General features: G+C 41.9%; 1 protein-coding gene across 1 annotated transcript; it reads right to left on the bottom strand.

Moving 5' to 3' along the window:
* Window positions 1-7,496: 7,496 nt before the first annotated feature.
* On the bottom strand, window positions 7,497-17,780 carry LOC123436492 (phenylalanine--tRNA ligase beta subunit, cytoplasmic-like). The gene is made up of 21 exons (XM_045115634.1): window positions 17,657-17,780; window positions 17,465-17,557; window positions 15,884-15,994; window positions 15,714-15,769; window positions 15,509-15,612; window positions 14,315-14,444; window positions 13,550-13,665; window positions 13,386-13,452; window positions 12,107-12,148; window positions 11,936-11,977; window positions 11,679-11,755; window positions 11,338-11,464; window positions 11,058-11,225; window positions 10,691-10,816; window positions 10,480-10,590; window positions 10,255-10,389; window positions 9,698-9,772; window positions 8,360-8,467; window positions 8,190-8,276; window positions 8,007-8,093; window positions 7,497-7,922 (listed from the first exon to the last, which is right to left on the bottom strand). Exons 3-21 carry the CDS (start codon window positions 15,939-15,941, stop codon window positions 7,854-7,856), a joined length of 1,785 nt encoding a protein of 594 aa, XP_044971569.1. The 5' UTR covers window positions 15,942-15,994; window positions 17,465-17,557; window positions 17,657-17,780; the 3' UTR covers window positions 7,497-7,853.
* Between the last annotated feature and the right edge of the window lie 2,208 nt (window positions 17,781-19,988).

Here is a 19,988-nt window from a genome sequence, read left to right as displayed (position 1 = left end):
TTACGTCGATGCAAGCTTTGACACAGATCCGGACGACTCTAAGTCGCAAACCGGATACGTATTTATTCTTAATGGGGGTGCGGTAAGCTGGTGCAGTTCCAAGCAAAGCGTCGTAGCAGATTCTACATGTGAAGCGGAGTACATGGCTGCCTCGGAGGCGGCTAAGGAGGGTGTCTGGATGAAGCAGTTCATGACGGATCTTGGAGTGGTGCCAAGCGCACTGAATCCAATAACCTTGTTCTGTGATAACACGGGTGCCATTGCCTTAGCAAAGGAACCACGGTTTCACAAGAAGACCAGACACATCAAACGACGCTTCAACCTCATCCGCGACTACGTCGAGGGAGAGGACGTAAATATATGCAAAGTGCACACGGATCTGAATGTAGCAGAACCGCTGACTAAACCTCTTCCACGGCCAAAGCATGATCAACACCAGAACTGTATGGGTGTTAGATTTATTACAATGTAATTCACATGATGATGTGAGGGCTAGATTATTGACTCTAGTGCAAGTGGGAGACTATTGGAATTATGCCCTAGAGGCAATAATAAATATAGTTATTATTATAATTCCTGTATCAAGATAATCGTTTATTATCCATGCTATAATTGTATTGAATGAAGACTCATTTACATGTGTGGATACATAGACAAAACACCGTCCCTAGCAAGCCTCTAGTTGGCTAGCCAGTTGATCAAAGATAGTCGATGTCTTCTGATTATGAACAAGGTGTTGTTGCTTGATAACTCGATCACGTCATTGGGAGAATCACGTGATGGACTAGACCCAAACTAATAGACGTAGCATGTTGATCGTGTCATTTTGTTGCTACTGTTTTCTGCGTGTCAAGTATTTATTCCTATGACCATGAGATCATATAACTCACTGACACCGGAGGAATGCTTTGTGTGTATCAAACGTCGCAACGTAACTGGGTGACTATAAAGATGCTCTACAGGTATCTCCGAAGGTGTTAGTTGAGTTAGTATGGATCAAGACTGGGATTTGTCAATCCGTGTGACGGAGAGGTATCTCGGGGCCCACTCGGTAATACAACATCACACACAAGCCTTGCAAGCAATGTGACTTAGTGTAAGTTGCGGGATCTTGTATTACGGAACGAGTAAAGAGACTTGCCGGTAAACGAGATTGAAATAGGTATGCGGATACTGACGATCGAATCTCGGGCAAGTAACATACCGAAGGACAAAGGGAATGACATACGGGATTATATGAATCCTTGACACTGAGGTTCAAACGATAAGATCTTCGTAGAATATGTAGGATCCAATATGGGCATCCAGGTCCCGCTATTGGATATTGACCGAGGAGTCTCTCGGGTCATGTCTACATAGTTCTCGAACCCGCAGGGTCTGCACACTTAAGGTTCGACGTTGTTTTATGCGTATTTGAGTTATATGGTTGGTTACCGAATGTTGTTCGGAGTCCCGGATGAGATCACGGACGTTACGAGGGTTTCCGGAATGATCCGGAAACAAAGATTGATATATAGGATGACCTCATTTGATTACCGGAAGGTTTTCGGAGTTACCAGGAATGTACCGGGAATGACGAATGGGTTCCGGGAGTTCACCGGGGGGGTAACCCACCCCGGGGAAGCCCATAGGCCATAAGGGTGGCGCGCGAGCCCTTAGTGGGCTGGTGGGACAGCCCAAAAGGGCCCTATGCGCCATAGAGATAAAAATCAAAGAGAAATAAAAAAAGGGAGGTGGGAAGGAAGGGAAGGACTCCCACCCACCAAACCAAGTCCAACTCGGTTTGGGGGGGGAGCCTTCCCCCCTTGGCTCGGCCGACCCCCTTGGGGCTCCTTGATCCCCAAGGCAAGGTCCCCTCCCTCCCACCTATATATACGGAGGTTTTAGGGCTGATTTGAGACGACTTTCCCACGGCAGCCCGACCACATACCTCCACGGTTTTTCCTCTAGATCGCGTTTCTGCGGAGCTCGGGCGGAGCCCTGCTGAGACAAGGTCATCACCAACCTCCGGAGCGCCGTCACGCTGCCGGAGAACTCTTCTACCTCTTCGTCTCTCTTGCTGGATCAAGAAGGCCAAGATCATCGTCGAGCTGTACGTGTGCTGAACGCGGAGGTGTCGTCCGTTCGGTACTAGATCGTGGGACTGATAGCGGGATTGTTCGCGGGGCGGATCGAGGGACGTGAGGACGTTCCACTACATCAACCGCGTTCACTAACGCTTCTGCTGTATGATCTACAAGGGTACGTAGATCACTCATCCCCTCTCGTAGATGAACATCACCATGATAGGTCTTCGTGCGCGTAGGAAAATTTTTGTTTCCCATGCGACGTTCCCCAACAGTGGCATCATGAGCTAGGTTCATGCGTAGATGTCTTCTCGAGTAGAACACAAAAGTTTTTGTGGGCGGTGATGTGCGTTTTGCTGCCCTCCTTAGTCTTTTCTTGATTCCGCGGTATTGTTGGATTGAAGCGGTTTGGACCGACATTACTCGTACGCTTACGAGAGACTGGTTTCATCGTTACGAGTAACTCCGTTGCTCAAAGATGACTGGCAAGTGTCGGTTTCTCCAACTTTAGTTGAATCGGATTTGACCGAGGAGGTCCTTGGATGAGGTTAAATAGCAACTCATGTATCTCCGTTGTGGTGTTTGCGTAAGTAAGATGCGATCCTACTAGATACCCATGGTCACCACGTAAAACATGCAACAACAAAATTAGAGGACGTCTAACTTGTTTTTGCAGGGTATGCTTGTGATGTGATATGGCCAACGATGTGATGTGATATATTGGATGTATGAGATGATCATGTTGTAATAGAAATATCGACTTGCACGTCGATGGTACGACAACCGGCAGGAGCCATAGGGTTGTCTTTATACTAACGTTTGTGCTTGCAGATGCGTTTACTATTTTGCTAGGATGTAGCTTTAGTAGTAATAGCATGAGTAGCACGACAACCCCGATGGCAACACGTTGATGGAGATCATGGCGTGGCGCCGGTGACAAGAAGATCGTGCCGGTGCTTTGGTGATGAAGATCAAGAAGCACGTGATGATGGCCATATCATGTCACTTATGAATTGCATGTGATGTTAATCCTTTTATGCACCTTATTTTGCTTAGAACGACGGTAGCATTATGAGGTGATCTCTCACTAAAATTTCAAGACGAAATTGCGTTCTCCCCGACTGTGCACCGTTGCTACAGTTCGTCGTTTCGAGACACCACGTGATGATCGGGTGTGATAGACTCAACGTTCACATACAACGGGTGCAAAACAGTTGCGCACGCGGAACACTCGGGTTAAGCTTGACGAGCCTAGCATGTGCAGACATGGCCTCGGAACACATAAGACCGAAAGGTCGATCATGAATCATATAGATGATATGATTAGCATAGGGATGCTTACCATTGAAACTATACTCAACTCACGTGATGATCGGACTTGAGCTAGTGTAAGTGGATCATGAACCACTCAAATGACTAGAGAGATGTACTTTTTGAGTGGGAGTTTAGCGAATAATTTGATTAAGTTAAACTCTAATTATCTTGAACATAGTCTAAGTCCACTCAAATGACTAGAGAGATGTACTTTTTGATTAAGTTAAACTCTAATTATCTCGACGATGATCTCGGCCTTCTTGATCCAGCAAGAGAGACGGAGAGGTAGAAGAGTTCTCCGGCAGCGTGACGGCGCTCCGGAGGTTGGTGATGATCTTGTCTCAGCAGGGCTCCGCCCGAGCTCCGCAGAAACGCGATCTAGAGGAAAAACCGTGGAGGTATGTGGTCGGGCTGCCGTGGAAAGTCGTCTCAAATCAGCCCTAAAACCTCCGTATATATAGGTGGGAGAGAGGGGACCTTGCCTTGGGGCTCAAGGAGCCCCAAGGGGGTCGGCCGAGCCAAGGGGGGAAGGTCTCCCCCCCCCCCCCCAAACCGAGTTGGACTTGGTTTGGTGGGTGGGAGTCCTTCCTTCCCTTCCCACCTCCTCTTTTTTTCTCTTTGATTTTTCTTCCAATGCGCATAGGGCCCTTTTGGGTTGTCCCACCAGCCCACTAAGGGCTGGTGCGCCACCCCCAAGGCCTATGGGCTTCCCCGGGGTGGGTTGCCCCCCCCCCCCCGGTGAACTCCCGGAACCCATTCGTCATTCCCGGTACATTCCCGGTAACTCCGAAAACCTTCCGGTAATCAAATGAGGTCATCCTATATATCAATCTTCGTTTCCGGACCATTCCGGAAACCCTCGTGACGTCCGTGATATCATCCGGGACTCCGAACAACATTCGGTAACCAACCATATAACTCAAATACGCATAAAACAACGTCGAACCTTAAGTGTGCAGACCCTGCGGGTTCGAGAACTATGTAGACATGACCCGAGAGACTCCTCGGTCAATATCCAATAGCGGGACCTGGATGCCCATATTGGATCCTACATATTCTACGAAGATCTTATCGTTTGAACCTCAGTGCCAAGGATTCATATAATCCCGTATGTCATTCCCTTTGTCCTTCGATATGTTACTTGCCCGAGATTCGATCGTTAGTATCCGCATACCTATTTCAATCTCGTTTACCGGCAAGTCTCTTTACTCGTTCCGTAATACAAGATCCCTCAACTTACACTAAGTCACATTGCTTGCAAGGCTTGTGTGTGATGTTGTATTACCGAGTGGGCCCCGAGATACCTCTCCGTCACACGGAGTGACAAATCCCAGTCTCGATCCATACTAACTCAACTAACACCTTCGGAGATACCTGTAGAGCATCTTTATAGTCACCCAGTTACATTGCGACGTTTGATACACACAAAGCATTCCTCCGGTGTCAGTGAGTTATATGATCTCATGGTCATAGGAACAAATACTTGACACGCAGAAAACAGTAGCAACAAAATGACACGATCAACATGCTACGTCTATTAGTTTGGGTCTAGTCCATCACATGATTCTCCTAATGATGTGATCCCGTTATCAAGTAACAACACTTGCCTATGGCCAGGAAACCTTGGCCATCTTTGATCAATGAGCTTGTCAACTAGAGGCTTACTAGGGACAATGTTTTGTCTATGTATCCACACAAGTATTGTGTTTCCAATCAATACAATTATAGCATGGATAATAAACGATTATCATGAACAAAGAAATATAATAATAACTAATTTATTATTGCCTCTAGGGCATATTTCCAACAAAAACATGCATCGTGACACGAAAAATGAGAGAATCTTTCTCACCTCGTGATCCGTACAAACCTGCATGAGTGGAACTGTCAATTCTCGGCTTTCTCCTCATACTGGCTTTGGAGTGCTCTAAACATCATGCGACACATGGAATTGATGTGAGCCAAGTAACCAAACATCGTGCAACGTGAAAGATTTCCTCTATATGAAGTCTACCAACCACCAACCACCCTTGCACGTAACCAAACATGCCCATAGTGGCCGCTGCGGGATGCGGATGATGGAGGGGGCTTGTGATTCTGAATGAGGAGATTAGCCAGATCCCCCTGGTCGAGAAAGGATTGGATTCACCTTGTCCGTTTGTTTGTGGTTGGCTTCGTCTATCAGCCATGAGACGTCGAATCTATACCTATTAATAAAGGAAATAGATATTTTACTCAGTCATGCTATTTTAGAACCCCTTGAATATTTTTGATAATCAACCCACACTCTAGTTTTAAGTCAAAATTTTGTTTTCACAAAGAACCCCCTGATTTTTTAGTAATCAACCCACAACCCAGTTTTAAGTCGGGTTTTCACTTTTGTTGGAAACCCCGTGATATTTGGGTTCATCAACTCGCAATACATATCAAATAATTTTTGAAAACATCATATCTTTTAAACCCTAACTTCAAATTTAACATGTTATATATGAGATCTGATTAAAAGATGTGTAGAATTTGAATATAACTAGCAAAAGGACCCGTGCGTTGCAACGGGAGAAAAACAATTATAATCTTCAATGGTGCTGGTCATATTATGTCTTTAAAAATTTAGGACATTTCTTGAAATGCATGAACCTTTTTTTGAATTAGCAAACATTTTTTTCAATTGCACTCAAAAAATAACACACAAATTTTTTTCAAAATCCTGGACTTTTATTGTTTTCACTAACATTGTTCTCAAAATTATGAACATTTTGCTGAATATGCGAATATTTTTACAAAAGTCCTGAGCATTTTTTGAATTCACAAACATTTTATATTTTCTTCAAACTTTTATTTCAAAATTCCCAGTTTTATAAATTGCAAAAGTTTTTCAAAGTTCTAAATTATTTAATCTAAAAAATGGAACAGAAAAATGAAAATAAAAAATGAGACTAAAAACAGAGGCACGAACTGTTTTTAAGATTTTGACACGGACTTTTGTTTAAAATCGTTAACTTTTTTATTTTATGAACATTTTCTCAAAGTTTAAACATTTTTCTATATGCAAACATTTTTCAAAACTCCTGAGTAGTTTTTTAATTCTAAAAAAATATATGTTTCTTTGAATATTTTATTTCGAAATTCTCAGTTTCTTAAAATTGAGAAAAGTTGTTTGAAGTTCTAAATTATTTAAAGTAGAAAAACTAAATGGAACTAAAAGAAAAAAGTAAAAAAACTAAACTAAAAAAACAGGCGCCCACGCATGGGCCGGCCCAAACAGGTGTGCTGCATCTTTTTTCAACACCCAGACCGTAATATAGGAGGTGCCTACATGGGCCGGCCCAGTCCGGATATTTTCCTGTTTAAAACGTTTTTTATGACTTATAGGTGGCATTGGTGGATAATTTTAGTCAACTTTAAGGGTAATTTGGATTACGTACGAAAGAAGCACTATTTGCTTTATTAGTAGGTAAAGATATTATATTACATGTTGACCATTTTAAAAATGTAATCTAGTGCGTAAACTTAACCAGTAGTGCATAATGGATTTTTTCATACCGGTGCCAATCGGGATTGGAAATGAACACTTTAACAAAATCAGGATAGGAGAAGAAAAAAACCATCTATAACTACGCATACACACCTCGTCAAATCCTCACCAAAAAAAAAAAAAACAATTCCACATCTTATGCCGAGAGACACCTTAGGATTGACAACATTTAAATGCGTTGTGATTGTGTGAGCATTGAGACCACAATTAGTAATGGTGAAAAAGAGGATAAGTGGCAATAGATGAGATGTCATGTGTTAAAATAAATTACATGGGCCTATTGACGAGTGTGGTATATTTTTTCCTTCCATGCAACACACTAACTCTTTTGCTAGAAATGAGAAAGACAGAAAAACGTCTCAACGCGCCTACAATTGGTCCACACAGAAAACAACGCAACTTTCCGTGACAGATATCGGGAGAAGTAGACACCAGAGTCCAGTCACAAGCTGGGAAAAGAAGTGGGCAGGTCACAAATTCAGGGTTTGTTCGACTAACGGAACTGAATTGTCAGGTTTGGTGAAAAAGACGTTGAACGCTAAATTTACTTAAGCATCCTGTCAAACATGGTTTCGAAGGGATTTCATGAACCAAGTGGTTGCTTTTCCACCATCAAATTCTTCACAATATTAATAACTGACATATTTCATAGAAACATGTGCCAAAACGGTGATGTATAGTTGTATCAAATCGGAAGCGAAGTAAGGCACACCTTTCGCGCACAAAAAACTAAGGCATCTACAGCATCATGATATTTCTTCCTTTTTCCAACTCAAAAACATTCAAGCACCAATGTGAGCTACTACAATTGAGCATGTGGTGTCCAAACTAAAATGATTATCCTGTTGTGGTATCTGTGTTGAGATACCACACGCCTGCCAAACTGTCAAGCGAACAAAACCAACAGGTGAGTCCCCTGATTCACACATACATGGCAACTACAAAAGAGCCTCAATGTCAATCTCGACGAAAGTGCAGGGATCCGGAATGCCAAATTTTCTTAGCACCTGCATATAACAGACTAGGTCACTGTTCATAGATTATCATTCCATGGCATTTTTATTTTTTTGCATATGACCAAAAGAAATTACCTCAGCATGGACAATTCCAAAGTAGCCCACCTGCTTTCCATCACTCATAACAATTTTGCACTGCCTTTTAGTAAAGAACTCAGGTTCCTACAAGACAAGACATCGGTACAGATGTTCATAACAACCAAACTACCAAAGGAACGTCGGATGTACCCAAATGCATCGAGAGTTTCAAATGCTTACACTTGAAGGAACATAGTAAGTCTGACCGAAATTTATGTGTGGAGCGCTCACGATTTTGACAATCCTATCCACCAAACCCATAATTTCCTGGGTAATTGATAACAATTAGTCAAGGCTAAGAACAAAGCACTTTAAAAATTACTCCTGCACAAAAGTAATTGTTTATTTACCTCAAATCCAGAATTACTATTACAGTACAAAGCTGCAAGCCGGCGATTATTAGAGGCACCAACATCACGTGAAGTATCCAATGACACTACATCACCAACTTCAAAAATCTGCACACATATAACAATGCTAAAAGTTATACTATGGCCAATTGGTTATTACCAACATAAGCAGTTCTATGAAAGATGACAGATTCCTTTTAGAAAATCATGATAACATGTATTAACAAACATAATTATTACAAACCAATATTATGTGTCAGCCAATTTATTTATTTTTGAACAGTGGGGCTCGAAGGCCCCAGATGCATCATTAATATTTCAGCGGTGGTACCGAGCATCTAGCAGCAGGACCCAAAGAAAAATACAAATTACAACCAGATCTCTGACTTATGCAAGGAGGACCCCAGAAGATGAAAGTAAAATGCAATCAGGTCCTTAACAACCCCTGAGCAGAACAAAGATCGCCGTCGCCGGGGACGAAATTGCTTGGTCCGACAAACCCTCCATGGTTGTACGCCATGGACTCTGCACTGAAGTTGTACTGCCTCCCCTGTGGCAACTTAGCCGGGAGGAACGAGAAGGGCCACCCTTCGGCCATAGGACCGTCTGGCCATCGTGGGCGCCGTAGCCTCTCCAAGACCACCATTGGTGACAAGCGTCATCCCCATCTGCATCAACTCCACCACTTCTCGTCTGCTGAAGGAACATGCAACGAAAGGAGAAGCTGGAGAACCTCCTTTGAGAGCAAGGACAGGCTCCATCCTCGCCAGAGTCATAGATCCGACGAGGAGAGGCACTGCTGGAGCGGAACTTGCTGCGATTCTACACCGCTATCCCGGCCGCCACCATGACGACAGAGTGGGAAGGGGAGGAGCACCACAGCAGCGTCTCCAAGTGCCACTGCAAGCTTATTGAGAGGGGATTCGCCAGATCCGCCGCCATCCCTTTGCCTCCACCATGAAGGCGCTGCTGAGGACGACGCGAACGGCCACCGGATTCTGCTCGCGAGATCCGAAGGCAGACTCCGCAACGGCATGAAGCCAGACCACAGCACAAGGCCGAACAACATAAATCTAAGCCTACTATCTACAGAAGAAGCCCGGCATCCCATCCCATCCTTGCTCCAACCGACACCGCCGGGGGAGAAGAAAAGGGAAGGAGCCAGGGAGCGGAAGACGACTCTCAACAAGCTAGGGAAAGAGAGAACCCGGTAGGGTTGGAGTGTGCTTGTCAGCCAATAATTAGAATGTTGTTATATACATTAGCCACATGAAAAGCACCTCAGTAACACTGCTAACACTAAGGAGATGAATATTATTGTTTGTTTTCATAAAGTACCTTTATGGGTCTTGGATGGTCTATATTATGCTTCAGCGTTTTCAACAAACATGACATCAGACTGCTTCTTACAACCTGCAAGATCACAAGCAAAATAAACATATGTTTTGTACTGGAATAAGCACATGTGAATTGTATAATTATATTTCAAGATCTTACATTAGAAACAAAATGTATTGATTTATTTTGCAATGGGTAAGTGAAGACAGCTAAATATGAATGACCACATATAGCAGGAGTATGATGACAATATGTATAACTATAGGATCATCCAAAAGGTAAATCAGTAAAATAATGCGGCACTAGAGAGTAGTTGTCCATGCATTCTTGATTTTACTTGTATGCATATGTAAATTATCGACAATTATTCTCAAAAACGAAGCTAATAAAGATACCAGGCATAGAAGGCCAGGCCTCAATGAATGAACACTTACACAGCTCGCTGATTAACATGCAATTAACAACAGAATGACATACATTGTTCTACTGCAAGCAGCTGTAACAAATAAATGAAAGATCCAATCATAAAGACACTCTTTAGTACTTGAGCAATTCACCTCAAATTCAGAAGTACGGGGGTTTGCAATAATGACTGCTTTATTCCCATCGTCTGTCCTGTTTAGCATGTCAAAGTTTTCTTCGTGTGAAGTCAAAACAAATGTGAGCACCTCCATATAACCAGCTCTTGCAACCTGCCCCACAAACATTTTCTCCCAGTAAAATATCGATGAGTGAACACAACTGAAGGATCGTACAAGGTACTGAATATTTTAAGCACATACCTCAGCACGAATTTTATCAGAGAAACGGTTTAGTGGTTGCCTTCCACCTATTGTCATAGACTTTGGCTTTGATTTTGGCACATTGTTGTACCCATAAGCTATAGCAACATCCTGTATGGAATGAAAATGAAAATCAAACCAGAAACTATCAGCCAATTCTAAATAATAACTACAAAAAAAACTTTGATAGGTAGGGAATTGCATATGTTACCTCTGCTAGATCACGAGCATGCAGAACATCACTCCTTGTAGGAGGGACATACACCGAAATACAAGGCTCCCCATTTGATGAACAAAGTTCCGCTTGCAATTGCATTTTGTTCAGAAGGGAGATAACCTGAACTTTCAAATACTCAGTTGTATCATCTCACTTGCTCAAAGCTGCGAACTTAAATTCAAAGAACTCAAGCAGAAAACATTGCCTTACATAATTATCAAAAATATTTGTTTAATTTAATTTTGCATACAGATACAGGTAGAACATTGTAATTTGCATCAGAAAAACCAGCTGTTCTACAGTAAAGATCAAAATCTGTCACTTATTTGAACATGGTTTTTCAGGCTTCGATAAAATATACCTGCATCTCATCTAGGGAGATTCCAATGGGTCCAACAATATCAGAGAGCGAAACTTCCATTTTATAACATGAAAGATCAGGGTAAATGGCTGTGCTTCCATCATAAGATACCACTTCAACTGGTTCCACTTCAAACTTATTTTCACAGTACTCCGAAAACATTGCAACCTAGACAACATAGGTAGCAGGTGCATCAACAAAATAAATCTAATCTTCATCCAAAAGGACAGCACATTTCCCATCTAAAAGATAGCAAGCATTACATATACATAACACCTACCATTGTATTCAGAACAATGTTTGCTTTTGTAAGATCTGTAGCAGTGCATTCGATAAACACATTCCTTGTTTTCAGGGTGATAGCAGAATGTGCACCATTGATGATAGGAGGTAACGATAATACAGTTCTGCAAGTATTAAAGTGTCAGTTTGCTGTATGAGCAGTACAAACCAAGGACCCAGAATAAGTACCAGAAGAGTCCTGGTACAGTGGTACAAACAATTTAAGCGAAATATTCAACTGGTAACTAAACATGTGTCTTGCCTTTTATAACAAGACTATACACCTTGTAACAAAAATAAGTTGAGAAATGTAACCACAATACCATGATATTGGTTTACCTGTTGCTATCATATATAACTGGGTAAACTGGAGAGTTCTCGATAATATGCAAAAACTTCTTCAACTTCATGTCAGACTGCCAAAAGAAAGCGTAAGCTATCGGTGACCAATATGTACAGAGAGCGTAATTAAGGAAAATCAGAATTAAGCACCTAGGGTATATAACTGCAGAACTTCAAAAAATCCTGGTTCCCATGGTCATAAGTAGCAATATTAAGTGTAGCAAGGAACTATAACCTGTGGCATAGCTACTTACTCTGTAGAAATCCATCAATGCATCCGCTCTGAACTTTTGCTCCTGAACCAGTATAACAAAGCAAACGAAAAGAAGAAATGTGAGTCAAAACTGCTGTTTTCCCAGAAACAAAAGACTGCAGAAATGCTCTAACAATAGCGTGTAAAGTGGGGATAATGGTGAGTTATTTACCTGTTTTAATGGGATAAAATTGATTTCATGTGGTGATAGAGCCTGAAAAAGATTAATTAATGTGTCAAATAAAGGATGATAGGAATCAACAGGGGCATTTGCATTGTTACATCATCAGCTATAAACGAAGAACAAATATTTATGATTTTTTATCAAAATGAAAAAAAGCTTATCTGAAAGAGGCACATAAGAAGAGATATATACTAGCCAAGAATTGCTTGCAAGGTAGAAAATTCCCGCAAAAATCTCGAAACATAAAGAAAAATAATATCAACTTATGGTACACTTGAAAAGCTCAGCACCTGATGGTGTTTCTTTGGATTTACTTCAACTAGCCAAGCTGTCAAAGAATATGGACAGCATGAAATAGCACTGTAATTGGGGACGTCCCATCCAAACACCACAATTCAGCATGTACGTCAATTCAATCAACAACTATAAACACGAAACCATGCCTAGGATGCACAATGGTTCCAAGGTTCATGCACCAGTTACACCAAAATTAACACCGATTCTCCGAATTTCCATCTGAAGTCAATAGCATCAGGAACAGTTTGATTGCACACAGGTCAGGGAGACCTACTCTTCAAATTTTACTAACTAGACCTGAATCCCCACCTTTCACCTGTCAGTCAACCTCCCTGGAATCAAAAGCAGTCCGCAAAAATGGAACCGATTGTACTCATAGGCTGGAATAACACCAAACAGTGGGGAGCACCTTGGGCTCGTGTTACAAAGCTTCAGACCATAATGCAATAGGTTTAAATAACAGGGCCCATGTTTCCCCCAAATTATGACTTCCCTAAAATGCTGGTGAAAAGGAGCTCCAGTTTATCAATAGTTTTTAGCTGAGAGTAAGCTCCAACTTGAAGACAGCCTGTTTAGAAATATACTTTGCTTCTGGTGAACTCAAGACAAACCTGAATCTCCCCCAAAGAGGGCCTGAGAAAGCGGGAGGGAGCTTTTGGGGCCAATAAGCTATAGCCTTGACATGCACTAGCTTCATGATGTGTGCAAAATCAATTAAATGGACCACAACATGCACTATCCCTAAAAAACTTAACTATCCTTGGGGGAAAAAGCTTTAGCAATGATCCTCGAACAGAAATATGGGCCCCCACCCACCAACCACAGAGAAGAACAGAAAAATGAAGAACACACACAGAATGAAATAGCAAGGATGTGCCTGACGGAAATACAAAGCTCTCTGGGATGTTTGATGGAATTAATAAGGAGCATCAACAAACTGTAGCTAATTGCAGCAAGGTCAAAAATCTACCTCGTATGAGAAGGGTCCTTGCAGAGTGTCCAAATCATGGGTACCGATAGCAACAAGAGTTCTCTTCCTGTCCTCCAGCACAGCACAATGAGTTAACTAAGGGTGATGATCTTCAACTCACATACAACAAACTAACAGACAACTGCTAGCCAGACAAGTTATACCGGCAAATATTTTGATGGAGTTTGTCTTGAAGATCAATGAAGCTGTTGTATCTGACTTCATCAAAAGTTACTCCTCTTAGGACAGCACAAACTACATATGGTCTAATTTGTGAGGTCTGCAAAAGAAATAAATATCAGCTGATCAAGGCTTTGACTTTCCTTTAGTAGATAGATGTGTGCATACAAAATCCATTACCTTCTAGAGAAACAGGGTCAAGATTTTAAAAATGACGTAATCCATTACTTGGCATGTCATCTCTAAGAATTGCATTTCTTCTTTCTGCTATATTACTGGTCAGGAGTACAACGGAACATTTATGACACACATGGATTAAGCATGACAAACATATGTATAGAAAATTAAACTAGTGCGTTAAGTCCTGCCTTTGTTTTCCTTTTCCAAATCCCTTTTTTGTCATTCATTTAACTCACGGAGTCATTTCTCCATTTTTTAATGTTTTTTATCCAGAATATGCACCAATAATGAAGTTGTTCAAGAGAGTTTCCAATTGAGACAAACACCAAACCCTTAGACTCTGTCTACCGATTTTATCCACAGCCCATACAGAACCGTTACCCAGAAGTTAGCAAAACAATGAAGATACTCAACCTTTGTTTTTTCTCATATTTTTTAGTATATTAACTGAAAATTTGGCATATGTCATAACATGGCCATAAGAAATTATAAAGGTAAAATTCATTAAGCTTATGTATAATAAAGAGCTAGATGAGGGTAAAAATGAACCTTCTTGGTCAACCCATTACCTGTGGTCTAACATGCATCTGAAGCATTGAACCACGGGAGATTGAAGCAATTTTAAATATAGGGGTTGCTTCACTCCCAGTGAAAATGCGAAGAGATCTTGCTAATCCTTCAAGACATAACAAATCATATCTGCATGCATTGTAACGGACATCGCACCACATAAGAAATCTTATGCTAATTCTTTGTCGTTTTTTAACAACCAACAAGTCATCCAATTGAACTTAGTAAATTATAAAAAAACATATCGTTAAAGCATAAGGCTAACCAAGACATTTCCAGTGCATACTTGATGCCAGCAATACTAATAAGGTGATACTCCCATCTATAAAACCAGTGTAGACTATTTGAAGGTTCAACAATTTGAAGTCTTATGTCACATCAGACATATGCGAGAAAGCAGTTCTTTCTCTTTTGCTGGAAAGAAAGCAAAATTTCGTGGTTGAACACAATGTGCTGTGTGGAAGTTGAACTATTTGAAGTCTTATCTCACATCAAACATGTAAAGCAAGCTATTATTATACTACAAGTGTCTCACATCACCAAATAATTTCTTACTACACCCAAAATGAACAAGAGAATAAAACTAAATACAAAATTAGCAAGACAAAATAAACTACTTCCTCTGTAAACTAATACTGTATAAGATCTTTTTTTATCGCTACTTTACTGATCTAAAAGATCTTATATTAGTTTACAGACGGAGTACCTATTAAAACCCTACCAGTAAGAAGAATTAAATGGCGCAGCCAAAGTTTATGTCAAATTAAATAAAAATCAGAGTGAACAAAACCTACACATGTTGGTTCCAAATTTGATGGCAAAACCAAAAGAACCACCATAAATAATGCAGGTTAGACTTGAGCTGACATTAGTACGGATAAGAAGGTCAATCTCTGCAAAGTCCAACAATTAAGTGACACATGGCATGCACGATACCCATAAACACCAAAAAATTGAACTGAATAGCAGAACAAAATTTGCTCCCAAATAAAAGAAAGCAAACCGGTTACATGCTACAACTACGGTGACACCAATTCATACACACATATTTGATTTAACAATTAGCAGCTCAATGCAGACTAATTGAGCTAGTGATACCCGAAGGACAGATATCTCACATCATAGCAACTCAAGTCAGAGCAGTTTAGCAACTTGCACAGACAATTCAGCTGGCAAAACCAAAATGTGCTTACCTATTGGCGGCAACCTCAATCTTGTAGATGACCTCATCATCACCGTCCGCTTCGACATCCTCCTCCAGGTGCTTCTCCTTCCGGATGATGGCCTTCTCTGTGGTCTACACAAACCAATGAAGCAAATCACATCAAACGAAATTAACACCCAAATACCAAAGCATGCGAGTAGGAGAGACAAATGGCACAGATCCGAGCGGCTCACCACATCGTCAAGTTCGATGCCGAAATCGAAGCAGAGTGCCTCGAATTCGTCTTGCGCTAGAGCATCCACAACAAAGGAACGATATTAGTTAGGTGTTCTCGCGGCGGGTTAAAGGAAGGAGTGCGCGTACGCGGCGGGGTTTCGAGAGGGGGGGGAGGGGAGGCGCTTACTATAGACCCTGCCGAGTGCAGCGAAGAGGCGGTCGCGGCCAACGCTGACTGTCGGCATCACGAGTGGTGGCTGTGGCGCTTGATGGCGGCGGGACACGCGAGCCTGGTAACCTAGCAAGAACGGAGGGGGGAGCCCAATGAGGTGAAAGCACTGGCGAGAGGGGATTTGGACAGAGAGGTGGGGCGCGGGGCGTAGGGTTTTATCACGTGCAGTGGTCACACTTTCCTATCACGTGCAATGACTATTCGTTTTAAGGTGGCGTGGCTAAACGTGGATGCTGCATTAGGAGTCAGTTTTAGTTAGAATAATAATAATAATAAAGAGTGATGAGTAGCAAAAATACAAAGGTGATCATGGGTGCGTGCGCACCCATCATCAACAACAACAACCAAGCCTTTCAGTCCCAAACAAGTTGGGGTAGGCCGTGCGCACCCATATGAATAGTAAAAAAATACTAGAAAAATTTAAAGAATTCTGAAATTTCGCGGTAAGAAACTTAGTCAACCATTCTACTCACGTGGGAAGTTTCATGATGTATTGACACCCATGGTATTTTTAGTGAAGAAAATACAATTGTGGCCATACTATTCATCAAACAGTGTTTTTTAATATAGCTTCGGTTTTGTCAATTTTTGCCCATATTACCACGGATGTGATTTCTACGTGAAACTTGATACCCAAGTATACTGGTTGACTATGTATATTACAAAAATAAATTCCGATTTTTTTAATTTTTTTCCTAGGATTTTTAGAAAAAAAAATCATAAAGGGTGCACGCGCACCCATGTTCACCAAATCCGCGTCGGATGAGTGGTAGCAAGTCACTGAATTCTGGAATAGCTGCCAAATTTTGATCAAACTAGCCATTTAATACGTACTCCCTCCGTCCCATGATATAAGAGCGTTTTTTACACTACACTAGTGTCAAAAACGCTGGGAAATACACTTTGGTTCCTGATTGTATATGCACCCTATATGAGGATTTTTTTTAATAATTAATTAAAAATTCAAAATAGTTCCAAAGTATTTTTAGGTTAAACTTGACTTTGTTTTGCACTAGCATATAAATTTTCACGAAAACAAAATCAGCACTGACTTTTGGGCAAAAAAGACAAAATGTATTTGCTATTATGGGTCACTATTCATATTGTTTTGACCAAAAATTTGCTTTTTTAAAGAAGTCAAAGTATATTTTTATTTTTGTGGAATTTTTCTTACAAGTACAATGAAAGGTCAAGTTTATTTCAAAGATATTTTCAGAACTTTTTGACTTTTTGTTGAATTGCTTTTTTTTTGCTTGTAGGGTGTATATACACCCAGGTTCCAAAAGTTCCCCTCCCAAAAACGCTCTTATATTACAGGGAGGGGAAAACACAAAGCAATTATATCACATGACAAAGCGAACTGGAATGGAGATTGGCCTTCAAATATTTCTGTGCAATTATTACAAAACTAAGGGCAACAAGAATTAATTAAAATCATGTTTCAATCTATCAAGGCATTAATGCCGAGGGCCACGGCCACATTTTCTGTGGAATTTAAGCTTGAGTTGAGGACTTGAGATGGCTAGATGGGGGTACCTTTAGCTGAGGCGGGACGCCGAAGGACGCCAGTGTCGGGGTCGAGATCTGTCTGGACAAACGCGGTCACCGGCGCGCCGCCTCGCCGGTCAGCTGGACAGGTCAGCAGCCTGCAGATCAGCAAGGGAAGCAGCCAAGAAGGAGATGGAAGGGGAGTGATCGCTGCTGCTGCTGCTACTGCATGGGGCTCACCGGATGGGCAGGGGCGCAGGTCGAACGACACACCGGACGCTGGGCACGGCGCCCGGGCGGCGGGCGGCGGGATTGATAGGGTTCGACGGCCACGGGACGGCTGTTTTCTTGTCGTCAAAAACTCGCGTTTCTTTGCTCAGTCCCCTCGTCCAGTATTTGTTATTGGGCTGACTGGCCGAGGCCCAGCAGAAGAGGGGTAGGGAGAGTGGGCTGCGCCCCAGGCCGACTTCTTTTTCGGCTCGGGAATTTTCTGGGCTGCCTGGGACCCAGCTCCGCGACAACACTACACAAGCCCTAAGTGATCATTGGGTTTTCTCAAAACAAAAAACAAAAATCGTTGGGTCTGATTGCAAGGAAATAGTCACAAACATTATGGAAGGCAGAAAAAACAGCTCCTCTGTTATCGCGTTGGCCCTTCACTATGCTCGTGCAGCAGGGACAAGCAAGGACTTTCCAAAAATCAATAAGTGGCTGGTTTTCTATGCAAGACAACAAGTGTTGAATGTGGATGCATCTTTTTCAAAGGGTGAATATATCGATGCATGTGGAGCAATTATCCGTGATTACAAGGATACTTTTATAAGAGCTTCAACGGCAAGGTTGGAAAATGTAGCTGATGTCATCACAACCGAGGCAACGGCGCCACTCGAAGGACTCAAATTAGCTCATAATACTAGATGCTCTAATTTGGTGGTGAGAACGGATAATATTACGGTGGTGGATGCTCTTAATCAAAATGAAGTGCAATCCATGGTGGCAACGCCGGTGCTAGAAGATTGTCGTAGTATGTTAGTAGACTTCGGGAAGGTTACTATTGAGCATTGCATTAGAGAGTCGAATAATGTAGCTCATGAATTAGCTAGATGGGGAAGGACGACTAACCCTTCTGTTTGGAATGACGCTCCTCCAAACTTTATCATGAAATTGTTAGCGGACTATGTAGTTGTTATTTGATGAATAAAGTATGCTTTCTGTAAAAAAAACATTACAGAAGGCAGTGGAGGAAGGCATGCTCATATTAACCGCACCTAATCCGTGTCCTCACAACGATCTGCGTTTTCGATCGTCCATTTTATGATCTAGACGTTTATAGACGTGCGTGTGTACAACCATTTGTCCCGCATCTATCAAATATTGGCCCAACTGTCCTATGGGTTGTTGCTCCATAGGCCGAAACAAAGGCCTCTGATAAACTGGGTGGTCTTGCGGTTCATTCCAGCAAACTCGTATGTGTTTTGGTCAAGAAGTACTTGGGTTCTGTTTCGACACATGCAATTATTGAACAATTGAGTAGAAAGGTTGATGATAATGCAAAATGTTGGTTGTTTCCTATGCAATATTCACTTGCAGAGGACGAATTCACTACCTTTGTGGTGACCCTTTGGGCAGTATGGGGAGTGTGACGAAAAGCAATATATGAGGACATCTATCAAAGCCCGTTTGTTCTCCATAGTTTTGTGGAACATTACCTAGGCGAGTTGTGAGCAATCCAACCCAGGGTGACTCACGCATTTGTTTCAATCACTAACAGGTAAAACATAGTGGATTGCGTCGCTTGCTGAGCTAGCAAAATTAAATGATGTCGACGTTGTTGGAAGAGGAGGATCATGTGGAGCTGTGGGCGCCATTTGCACAGATAAAGTTGGCATATTCCTTGGTGCGTCAGCTATGTTTTTTCCAAAAACCTCTGAGTGGGCTACTCTTGAATCGTCGGCCATCAGGGAGACGTTGGCTTAGTGGATGATCTGTACGAGAGGAGCATTCAAGTGTGAGAGCACATATGCTCCCTTGGTGGTTTTGATAATTCATGACAACATACATTGTCTCTTGGACTAATACTTTTACCTAGTATATTCTAGGTATAGTACATATAGATGCTTTGGCTATAGGATTGTGAGAAGACGCCCCTTGATGCAAGGAAGGAATAGGATTGGCTCAAGCTTCAAGCAAGAAGACTCTTCATTTTATACTTTGTGAGAAATCATTTTGAGATCATAAGAAATCCAATACTATTAAAAGGGGATGAGGTATTATGGTGAGTTGGTTGCTCGAGTGCTTAAAGCTAGCCACCAAAAATACTAACCATTCTCCCACAAAATATCTCTGTCCAAACCCAAACCAGCAAAATCGGTGACACCGACAATTTCCATTCGGCCCTACCAGTTTTACACTTGACAGAACCTGTGCCAAACCCTACCATCTCGGTACCACCAACATTCCTATCGGTGCCACCGAGATTGTTTGACCAACTTTTTGTTGAGAGGATTTCAAGTTCCGGAATTTTCGAGTTTGAAATCGGACTCACCGATATTTGGAAACCAGTCTAGGTCAT

This window comes from Hordeum vulgare, chromosome 1H (assembly GCF_904849725.1).
Source record: "Hordeum vulgare subsp. vulgare chromosome 1H, MorexV3_pseudomolecules_assembly, whole genome shotgun sequence".
Classification (NCBI taxonomy): domain Eukaryota; kingdom Viridiplantae; phylum Streptophyta; class Magnoliopsida; order Poales; family Poaceae; genus Hordeum; species Hordeum vulgare.
Note: the sequence above shows the minus strand (reverse complement) of the source record. Positions and strands in the feature narration are given on the sequence as shown.

Coding starts and splice junctions, on each gene's coding strand:
- LOC123436492 (XM_045115634.1), bottom strand. CDS start 15,941: ATGCCGACAGTCAGCGTTGGCCGCGACCGCCTCTTCGCTGCACTCGGC. Junction 11,465..11,678: donor GTTATATATGATAGCAACAG/GTAAACCAATAT, acceptor TAATACTTGCAG/AACTGTATTATCGTTACCTC. Junction 7,923..8,006: donor TTGGAATTGTCCATGCTGAG/GTAATTTCTTTT, acceptor TGTTATATGCAG/GTGCTAAGAAAATTTGGCAT.